At 35.8% G+C, this 12,099-nt stretch overlaps 1 protein-coding gene across 1 annotated transcript in view; it reads left to right on the forward strand.

The window, feature by feature from the left end:
- LOC128988945 (RING finger protein 10) overlaps positions 1-12,099 on the forward strand; it is a 177,604-nt gene that overhangs the window by 46,276 nt on the left and 119,229 nt on the right. Inside the window, exon 8 of the mRNA XM_054410780.1 lies at positions 4,171-4,311. Within this exon, the coding sequence (XP_054266755.1) occupies positions 4,171-4,311 (141 nt within the window). The remainder of the gene's footprint in view (positions 1-4,170; positions 4,312-12,099) is intronic.

A 12,099-nucleotide genomic window follows, 5' to 3' on the forward strand; every position in this document is an offset into this window, starting at 1 on the left:
GTGTAAAGTAGGCCTCCTGCAACGCTTACTACACAAACAAAACTCGCTTTTAGTTACTTCGTGTTTTGTCATAATTAGAATAGAGCTAAAATTATCATATTTGGTACATAGCTTATCTATTAATGCTTCTTGCCAACTGTTTGTTCAACACTGTAAATAGGTATAGTTTATGTAATAAAAAGTCTTTCGTCAAAATTTGTGGCATGAAATACACGCAAGGACGATCTGAAAATTTCTGGTTATTATATACGTTTGTAACAGGAGATCCATTTAATTTTAGAACTATTTTATGAGTTATAATGTAGTCTACACATAAACTGTGTTAATGTATTACGCCCCGGAAGGGTTGAAACCTGTCCAAACTATCATATATATTATTGAAACGTAAATGGGGTTTTTTTCACTTTCTGAATTAACCAGTCGACGGATTTTCATTATTTTTGTGTTGAAAGAAAGTTAATTTTGAGGACTAGGGAATGTCAAAGCCATAATTATAATTAAGGGTCCCAGTTTTTTAGAAATTAAGTTTTAATTTTTAAATGTCTAGCAGCCGACGCTAACCTTTTAGTACAAAATAATTTGCTTAACATAACAGCTGTAAACATTCAGCATTTGGAAACAAATTTAAAGTCATATTTAGAGTTGACTTATTTATTATACTATGTGTAATGCTGACCATTGATACATTCTACAGTTGGTTTGCAAATGTACGTGACACGCTCTTTCTAATGAGACATGAATGGTCAAAATCGCCTAAGAAATGCGGAGGAGTTCAACGGAAACATTTTGTGTTGGCGTTATACAGCATGGTTGAAAAGTCCTGGATTGGCTATACTTTTTTAACAATATAGATAAAGTAGTGAGACTTGGTATATCAATAATAGCCATAAATACCTACTGTCTTAAGCTATTATCACTTTTTTATCCCTTAAGGGGATCCGCCACCATCTGGGCTATTTTTTTAATTTTTTTAACTAATCTATTTTTTACCACCAAATATGGTTAATATTGACCTAAAAATCATAAAAACATCCATGACAACTCCAGTTTTCTTCCTTAAAATTTTTTTTTTAATAATTTTCCACTTTTTTTAAGTTTTTGTTTATCTATAAAAATTTTTTAATAACTTTTTTGTTTGTTGATGGATTTTAATAATTTTTTTTTCATTGTTTGTAATGATAAAAGGAAATTTCCCCGGTATTTTCATTAGTCTAAACCAATGAAAAAACTTTTTACAGGTATTTACATAAAAATAATATTTTAAAAACAATTTTTTTTATTATGACAAAATAACTGTAGAAAGCTATCTATACCAGCAAATCATCATTTTAGTATAAAGATACACTGGTAAAAATTTCAGGCAATTATCTCTTATAGTAAAAAAGTTATTCAACATTATGTCACAAACAAACAGGGAAAACTCAATTTTCGGGAATCGGCTTAGAAAGTTGACCTGACACTAAAGCACTGAGTAAACTTACATGTTTTAAAACTGGCCAGCTCCATATGTGTCCCCTTCTCTTCTCTTTTTTTCTTCTTCTCTTAGTTGAGCTTGCTTTTTCAGTTTTCTGTATGTTTGGTATGTACTGGTTTTTCTAGCTTTGCGTATCCGTAGGCGTGTGGCGTCTTTCTGCTTGGCGAGTTGTACCGTTGACCTACCAGGAGATAAACCTGTTGTGTTTAGAAGCTTAGTCATGGTTAGCAAATAGCCTTCATTGTACACACTGACTCCTTCAGCAACCCCAGCCTCTATTGATGCAAAATTGTCTTGATGCAAATGTAGTTTTCGGACACTTACTCTAAATAACGCCATTTAGCGCCTCGTTAGCGTTTTGAGTTTTTCCTTTAGAGCAGCGTTGCAGTAAATTGTCTGAAGTGAGGCGTTTGTATATAGGTTTCAGGTGCTCAACAACCAACTTATTTAGTGGAGTCTTCACACCCACAGTATGTGGCCTAGGCTGTAAACCGTTGGATATATCTCTTTGGTAAAAACACCAACTTTCATTACCCGGAGGACAATTGTCGTGTTTAGGGTCTTTGTCAGTAGACTGACAATGATCCAGTGTTGCAAAAATTGCTTTTTTCATTGCTGCAATGTCTTCTAGATTATTAACCACAGCATTCCTATAATACTTGCATAACTTGTCAATTGTAGTACCCTTTAGGCTTACGTAGGCCTTGCCACCTAATGTTAATTTTTTCTTAGCAGTTTTTTTAGCGTAGTCTTTCACAAGTGCTCGAGCAGCTGTTCCTAGACGTTTGGCTACATGATTTATGCATTCTTGCTTTTCAATTTGTACATCATTTCCATAAATATTCAATGTCGCTAAGTGGTCGAATGTCTTTGAGTCGCCGTCCGATATTACACTGGTATAGCGGAACCCCGCTGCCTCCGAACGCCGCCAAATCCGCTCCGCACATTCAACCTCCATTGCCGGTGATGAACCTTCATAGTTCATATGACAATTAGGCTGATGCTCTATCAACCACTATTGGTATTCATCTGTTTCTTCACCCATTTCGCTCTTGACTCTTTCGCAAACTCTACAATATTTAGATACCACCTCGTAATTGATAACGAGGCCGGTTATCAAGTCGATTACGGTACCAACACCATATTTAGATGTGAATCCCCGTTTCTGCCAGGTACCATCATAGCTAACTACTATGTCTAATGGCAATTTTACATCCAAGCCAAGGCCATTCAGCTCTGAATAGGCCTTTGCAACCTCTACTCGAGCGCGTTTCAGAGTTTCTTCCGCATGACGTGTCGTTGTATCTTTTATTATTGATATGTGTTTATCATATGCCGAGTGATTTATACAAGGCATATTCATGCCCATACTAAATGTTTGCAGGCCCATATATCCTTAAGGAGAGAAATGTTTTTATTACTCTCCTATTTACATCAAATGAAGACTTACTAACACTCGTGTGTGTGGTTAACGATTGTTTCACTGGCCACTTTTTGGGATGATGTGAAAGTATTTGATTGTTCGCAAGATTTACAATGAATTGTAATATCTAGTGCAAAGCCATTTTTCTTTGAAAGAACTATCTCACAATTATTGTCCAGGCAATACTTACATGGCAGATCTTTTAAAAATGCAGTCAGTTGAGTGATATCCATCATACAGTAAGACAGTACGTCTTTGTCGATCTCGTCGATTTGAGTTCCATAGGAATGCATAAGTTATTAACTCGTATGGTAGTTATTTTTTAATGAATAAATATTCTTTTAAAAATATAAGTATACACTTTTTTTAAGTTTTTACATCTTAAAAGAAAAATAGGCCTATTACCAAACTATTGTATTGGACTGTTTGTTTTTTGTGCTGAGCAACATTAAAACGTAAGTGCCCAAATCCTCCAAAACCATCCAAATCTGAACTGAACACTATTTTTACCATAGGCTCTAGGCCTGGAGGGCTCTACTAGGGTTTTAGAGCCAATCTTCAGTGTGGAACAGTAGTACAGTAGTGAGTTTGTTCTAGTTACACATTTAGTTTAACAGTTAGTTTCACTGAGAAGTTAAATACAGAGGATGCTTATGGAACAACCTATGGAAGCCTGTATGTTGAGGCGGAAATGTACTAGTATCGAGCAAGGAAGAGCCTGAACGGGTAGGACCACATAGCATATTTGTACAGCAGTTTTAGAGCACAGGGTATTCCTACCACATGAGCGTTGTAGTATGTGATGGAGAAAGGAAAGCAGAAGGGGGCGACGAATAGAATTTGTTCTAGCCACCAGCGACTGGTAGTAGACACCACTTAATTGTACCATTGAATGTATCCTCTGTTTCTTACTTCTCTGTGACAGTAATTATTTAATGCTTAAGAATGCATAATAAACATTTAACTTGGAAGCAAACTAATTTTTAATTTGCTATGAATTTAACATTTTAAAATTATTTTGTCCTTACCGCTACCTTATTAGACCAAAGTGTTGAGTATGTATAGTGGTAATAAGCTGTACAATAATTGAACTTTGGTATACAAATATCATTACTTTACTTAAATTGTTATTGTGAATGACACTCTGTGAAGAAATGATTACATTTGAATTAAATTCTGTCCATTTTTTTTCTAAAAAATATTGAAATTCTTGCTTATTTCAACGATTAAGAGCAAATTATTATTCCTATGATTAAAACTGTTACTGTTTCAGGTAAATAACAACAAGACTGGGGATATACCTTTTGAAGAGGATTCAGCTGGAAAAACGTTGTCTCAATCACCAACATTGCCGGTCAAATCAGCTAACATTGAACCACCAGAGGACAAAGAAATGTCGTCATCTGTTGAAAATGTAAGCTCGCCTATATTGAAATTCTCACTTTACTTTCCAAATAAGTTTATAGTCCAAGATTCCAATTGAGGATGGTGAAAGCCACTAATATCAAATCGAAGTATCTATACTTATTTAATACGGTACTCAAGCAAGTTTTTTTGTGACAATTACTCCTCCGAAACTACTGAACCGATTGACATGTTTTTAGTGTCATTGGAAAGAGTGTAACGTGAAGTTGTGCAGGAAACTTTATTTTTAGGGAAATAACTATAGAGTGAGGCCCTGGGGCCCTTTGAAGTTTTGTATTTCTCCATTTGATTAACATGGGAAACAAGCATTGTTATGAAACTCCACCTGATTTCAGAAATTAAAAGTGAGAAGAAAAACATATGTTAATTGTAAAATTGTGACAGAGAGGTTATGCAGAAAATCAGGTAGTTAATGGTTATTTGGTGCTATTAAAATAAAGACTTAAATTTGTAAACGTGCTGGCGACAATGGGTGATACCATGCAGACTACATTATCATTGACAAAGACCAACATGGACAACCTAATTGCGGCTATAAGTGGGAAACATTTCTACAATACACTAAAAGCCAGATCAGCTTTTGAAAAATGATAAAATATTTACAAGAAATGTTGATTATATTGAACTGTTAAGTACATTGTGAGTATCAGGCCCGGACTGGGAACATTTGGGGCCCTCAGCTAAGACCTGTAAAGGGACCCTCTACTGGGGTATTATTTTCCATAGCAATAGCATGGTACTTTAAACACTGCAGCATTTAAATTAGGCCTAATGTAAATTTGCTTATAATTGAAAAAAAGTTTTAAAATTAAGGATTGTATTTTATTATAAGTGATGAAATAATTCACAGATGTTGAGTTGTTTATCTAGTAAAAATAATGAAAATTTTTTTGATATCTTACTAATATTATAAATCTGAAAGTTTGTGAGTTTGTGTGTATGTTTGTGTGTATGTTTGTGTGTGTGTTTGTGTGTGTGTTGCTCAATCACGCATAAACTACTGGACGGATTGGGCTGGAATTTGGCATAATGATAGCTCACATTCCCGATTAACATTAAAGCATATTCTTATCTCAAAAACCCTTTCGGGCTCCGCCCCAGTGGCTCTGTAGTTCCCCATGTTAATCTTATGATTTTTCATATTTAAAAGGAATTAATGAATCTTAACAGCTGTTTCAATTAAACAAGTTGGTTCTGTTCTATGATATTCAATAGCATAAAAGTTAAAAGGATTACCAACAGGGTGCAGCACTATTAATTTTTTTTTAATATATGACAACAGCTAATTTCCAACCAAAAGGTGAGTGAGCGTAGCGAACAAACTTCAACCTGGAGGCGAGTTAGCGTAGCGAACGAGCTAACCTGAAGGCAAGTGAGCGCAGCGAACGAGCTCCAACCTAAAGGTGAGTGAGCGTAGCGAACGAACTTCAACCAGGACGTGAATGAGCCATGCGAATACTTATGAAGTTAAACGGGGCGAAGCCCGCGGGTACAGCTAGTATAAAATAATACTAAGATTTTTAATCATGTTTATTTATTTGTCAACTATTTACCCTCTAGAATGACAGTGGTTTATTTTAATTGACGTTTTTTTTTCTACTCCTCTTGCCTTAAAGTATAAGTTTCCTTGTAAGCAATTCACTTGTTGAAGCAACTGCATCTATTATTTTGTCTTTATCTAGATCATAAAACAAATCCCTCTCAACATTCATAAAAAGTAAAAAGCTAGAACCGACACCCGATCGGATCCAGGGCTGGAGCCGGGGTTTTTCTTTATTTTATTTTATTTTTTTCTTTACATAACGTTCTTTATAAAGTATAATTAATACATAAGAGAACAGGTGCTTTGTCATAGTAATGTATTTTAAAATATAATTAATAAGTTGAAAAAAAATTCAAATAAACTTCATATACAAGACTATCTGTGTTCATATACAAGACTATCAGTGTGGATATGCCAGACTATCTGTGTCCACATACAAGACTGTCAGTGTCCATGTACAAGACTATCCGTGTCCATATACAAGACTGTCAAAGTGTCAATATACAAGACTATCTGTGTTCATGTTGTATAGGACTAATAAGGCCCGTTCACACAGGGCGAGTTTACAAGCTACACGCCAACGTGTAAGAAGCCTGCGAATTGGCGAGTGTGCTTGTATTCGTTTACACGGAGCTTGTCCACTCGCCAACTCGCAGACGTGTAGAAAGACGCCGGCGAGTCGGCGAGTGCGCTTGTAGTCGTTCACTCACACGACGCTTTTTCCACTCGCTCAGTAGCTGGCTTGAACCAAATCCTCCAACATCTTTGAGTAACAAGCGCACAAGCACAAGCAACTGTGTTCACACTGGGCTACTTTACACGCCTACTCGCTCAAAAGCTTGCCTGTCACTGTACATGTACAAGACTATAGGTATGTGTCCATGTACAAGACTGTCAGTGTACATGTACAAGGCTATATGTGTCCATGTACAAGACTGTCAGCGTCAATATACAAGACTATCTGTGTCCATATACAAGACTGTCAAAGTGTCAATATACAAGACTATCTGTGTCCATGTTGTACAAGATTAATAGTGTCGAAATAGAAGACTATCTGTGTCCATGTACAAGACTGTCACTGTACATGTACAAGACTATAGGTATGTGTCCATGTACAAGAATGTCAGTGTACATGTACAAGGCTATATGTGTCCATGTACAAGACTGTCAGTGTCCATGTACAAGACTATCTGTGTCCATATACAAGACTGTCAAAGTGTCAATATACAACTGTGTCCATGTTGTACAAGACTAATAGTGTCGAAATAGAAGACTTTCTGTGTCCATATACAAGACTGTCACTGTACATGTACAAGACTATATGTGTCCATGTACAAGACTGTCAGTGTCCATGTACAAGACTATCTGTGTCCATGTACGTAGGACGTCAATAACCTCTATGGTTAGGCAATGTCACAGTACTGTATATTACGTTGTCAATAACCTGTATGGATGGGCAATGTCACAGTACTGTATATTATGACGTCAATAACCTGTATGGTTAGGCATTGCCACAGTACTGTATATTACGTTGTCATTAACCTGTATGGTTAGGCAATGTCACAGTACTGTATATTATGACGTCAATAACTTCCTTGGTTGGGCAATGTCAAGGTACTGTATATTACGACGTCAATAACTTCTATGGTTGGGCAATGTCACAGTACTGTATATTACGACGTCATTAACCTCTATGGTTAGTCAATGTTACAGTATATGCCTCATAATTCTATTCTAAAAAAATATATTCTCGAATCCCGATCTTTTCTTAAGATTCGGTGGATTCGAGATCTGGATTCGACTCATCCCTAGTCATAACATACAGTACTGTGACATTGCCCAACCATAGAGGTTATTGACGTCGTAATATACAATACTGTGACATTGCCTAACCATACAGGTTATTGACGACAGTACTGTGACATTGCCCAACCATACAGGTTATTGACGTCGTAATATACAGTAGGCTACTGTGACATTGCCCAGCCATACAGGTTATTGACGTCGTAATATAAAGTACTGTGACATTGCCCAGCCATACAGGTTAGAATATACAGTACTGTGACATTGCCCATCCATAGAGGTTATTGACGTCGTAATATACAGTAGGCTACCGTGACATTGCCCAGCCATACAGGTTATTGACGTCGTTATATAAAGTACTGTGACATTGCCCAGCCATACAGGTTATTGACGTCGTAATATACAGTACTGTGACATTGCCCAACCATACAGGTTATTGACGTTTTAATATACAGGTCTGTGACATTGCCCAGCCATACAGGTTATTGATGTCGTAATATACAGTACTGTGACATTGCACAACCATAGAGGTTATTGGCGTCGTAATATACAGTACTGTGACATTGCCTAACTATAGAGGTTATTGACGTCGTAATATACAGCACTGTGACATTGAGTAAAAAAATCGGGAAAAAATCGGTCTTTTACATGGATACAGACCACTTTGTGTTAGTAAAAAAAATCGGAAAAAATCGGATCCATCAAAACCGGATCCAGCCCAAGATCCGTAATTTTTTGGATCCGATCCGGTGCCGGTTTTGGCTCGGATCCGGTAGTCCAATATCCGGATCCGACCATCACTAGAATTTATATACGTCGACATATTCTGAGATATTGCGTAGCCATATAAGCTATATTATTCTTATATCTTATTACATCAACCTTTAAACATTACCAATTTAATTTTAAACAATATGATTTAAATTGGATTTCTGTAAATTCCAGATCTGAAGATCCGGATTTGAATATTTCAAGATCTGGATCCGGATCCGGTACCGGCATTTTCTTGTATCCACCCATCACTATTTTATGAAGAATATATTTTGATGTTTAAGGGCTGCTGTCTAGCTGTATAGCGAGTTAGCGGTTTTTCGCTAACTTTAACCAAACAAAACAATGTATTTATTAGAGGAGTGCGGATATTCGAAAAATTGGGTCGGATTCGGTTTGGACAGAAAACATACTACTATAACCCAGAATGCCAACCACATGGTAAAAAGCATTAAGTGTTTTGAGAGAGCTTTGCCTGTAAATTCATACGCAGCGCCACCAGCGTTGCCATGCACTCAGCATAGCAACGCTGGTGGCGCTGCCTACGATTTGACAGGCAAAGCTCTCTCAAAACACTTTGTGCTTTTTACCATGCGGTTGGCATTCTGGGTTATAGTAGTATGTTTTCTGTGACCGAGCCTAAATTTGATATCCGACACTATCTGTTATATATCCGACTTTTTCGGATAGACAACATATTTTGACGTTTTGGACAGAAAACTAAATCTTCATAACCATCATTAGTTTCCCAGGACAAAATTACAATAATACGTTTCCAACAACGACGTAACAGCAAAGGACAAAGAAGCCGTATGATGCAATACCATACCGATGTCTAGTTTAGTCGTTATCGGCTGTTTTGCTTTACGATTAGACCTGGAAGCTATATATAGACTTTGCACTACTTCCTTAAATCTAAAGGACTGGCGAGTGGTATTCCAATCACAGGACAAGATACATAGTTTTTCGGGTATTCATTGCCCGGTTTGACTTTGGATTGTCTTATTGTGTAGAAACTTCAAAAATAAAATTAGAACTAACCACAATTATTTAGCATTGATTGTGTATATAAAATGATTAAATGATAGGGAACAGGGGAAATATACAAACTATTGTCATGATTTGAATTTCAACATCAAAATACAATATTGCACAATCATGATATTTGAGGTAATCTGTATATATAATACGCTGAGCCGATTTTTGTAAACAGAACTCCTCCCACATTTTTGGACCGATTTTGATGATTTTAGTGTCAAAAAAATGGCCCTGATCTGTAGTTTTGCAAAGTGTTTTTGGTTTTTTTGAAATCTTTATTAGTTTGGGCAGGATCTTCCATCAAAGTTGGGTTTTCTCCCATAAGATTAACATGGGGAAATCTAAATATTTAATTGGAAACTTTGTCTCAACTAATTTGAGAGAACGGCTAGGCGTATAAACTTGGTAGAGGTCTCCAAATAAAGGCCTTGGTCTGTAGATGAGTTATCAAAAGAAACACAAAGTAAATTCTCTTAGGGCTCTGCCCCAGAAGCCTTTAAAGATACCAGATACCTCAACAAATGTGTTTACATTTTTGCCATGTGGATAATACTTTTTAATGAAACAGCTGTTGATTTTTCAATTGTGTTTTAAACAACACACATTTACTGGGAGTTACTAAATTGTCCAAAAAGAAGTATTTGCAATGCTATTTTCTGATTTTAAAATTTATTTTATTCTGTATCATGTCATGTTTTTCAATATAACATTCCATTACAAAATCAGTGGATATTCCTTTTATCACAGAACTCTTACAATAATTTCTTATTGAACTATCTTATATCTGCTGTACGGGTTGTTGTCTGCCTTTTCCCCCACTTTTGGCCATATTTTATCATATTATTCTTCAGCTCATCATAGGTTCACGAGATTATTGTTATACAGGTTTTCAATCATTGGAAAAATCTTCGATTACAATACAAAATTATACAAGTGCAGAAGGGCACGTTGCCCATTTGAGCAGTGTCCATATGTTTCTAAATTAATAGTAGTTACAGCAACTGGATAAAACATTTTACAATATTTATGTACAAATATGTGCATGATTTAGAAAGTCATTAAGCTGTAAAACTGCAATTCACTACAGACTTTTCAGAGAGGTTACTTTGATGTTGTTAATTCAGCTTAGTGAAAACAAAATATAGATAAGTATACAAATAAGAATTTGAACTCTTAGAGAGCCTTTGAATGTTATTAGAATAACAAAATGGGTTGTGCATGTTTACTAACGCTACTCAGCAACAAAAATGATTTAATTTATCTCTAAAAATATATTCTTAAAGTGCACTGAGCAGCAGCCTTGAAAATACTATGTAACTTACCCATATAGTTACAAAATGCTCAAACTCACATTGTGACATTTATAATTCAGCTTATATTTCTCCAACAGATTTTTTATCTGCAGAAGAAGTTTATTGTTGCTCGGTTTTTGACGTTATCGTGTGTTATAACGTCCAAACACAGAAACCTGGCCTAAAATGGTACCTATCTTGACAAATTATTTGAAGTGGTCTATATTACGGACCATGGCTCACTGGGTTGTTAACATGATTTAAAATAACACGACATTTTGGCTGTAAAAAAGGCACAAAGAGTAAATACTATTTAAGCAGCTACTGTCATGACAGAAAGGTCATATTCCTGTTAAACTATATCACATCATCCTTTATAAGATACGTTGTTTAACAATGCATGTAAATGTCAATATTTACGTAACAGCCAATTTACAGTAAATTGCTTTTTCCAAATGCCGCATTGTTATGTAATTTGAATTATTTGTTGCCAATGAAGCCGCACAACCATATAAAGGAGGAGGTCCCTAACAGTTCAAGAGTAAAAGCCAACTTCACTTCAAGTATATTATTCCACTACACCTAACTTTCCGTAGATGAATAATTAGCGTTTTTAAGCCTTGACAGTGACCATCGATTTTGACGGGTTTCACTTAGTTGACCTTTATTATGCATCCGGTATTGCTGTTTCAGAAGAGAAGCACGTTGATCAATTATAAATTGATATTCCCGTGGTTAAAAAGAATTATTTTATAAACCTATAAAACAAGATCATAAAATCTTACATAAAGATAATAACAATAGTTAACAGCAGGCATTGTAAATTGCAGATGAGTTAACAGCAATAATTGTAAAAAGGGTATAAAGATAACAACGTCATTGTACTTTCTCTTTGTTCTTCTATTTCTTGGGTTTCCCTTCATCACGCATTCAACAAGTTGCCAAGTTGCCATGGTTACTAATCACCCATGTTGTTATCAGCTTTTGTGACATAGCGCACAGCAGGGGGTAAAACTTGACGAAAATCGGTTGATTTTTACCTATTATTTAATTACCAATGTACTTTATTGGTACTGAATTAATAAATTGGCCGATTTTTGTCAAATTTTATACTAAATTTATTGAAATTTCAAGGTGAATATCAATAAAACAATTATTACCAAATATATTTATTCATTTAAAAGATTGATTTGTGGTATTGGGTTCCCCACTGAGTGCAGCCGAGCGGCACTAATGAGGGTTGAACCGCCTTGGGGGTGGACAATAGATGGCTTATCAGACCTGACCCTCCCCAGTGGTCTGGAGAAAGCTTGTAAAAAAAACTATTGCA

Source organism: Macrosteles quadrilineatus, unplaced genomic scaffold, assembly GCF_028750875.1.
Source record: "Macrosteles quadrilineatus isolate MER2022 unplaced genomic scaffold, UCM_ALF_1.0 Scaffold_1__1_contigs__length_201487025, whole genome shotgun sequence".
NCBI lineage: Eukaryota > Metazoa > Arthropoda > Insecta > Hemiptera > Cicadellidae > Macrosteles > Macrosteles quadrilineatus.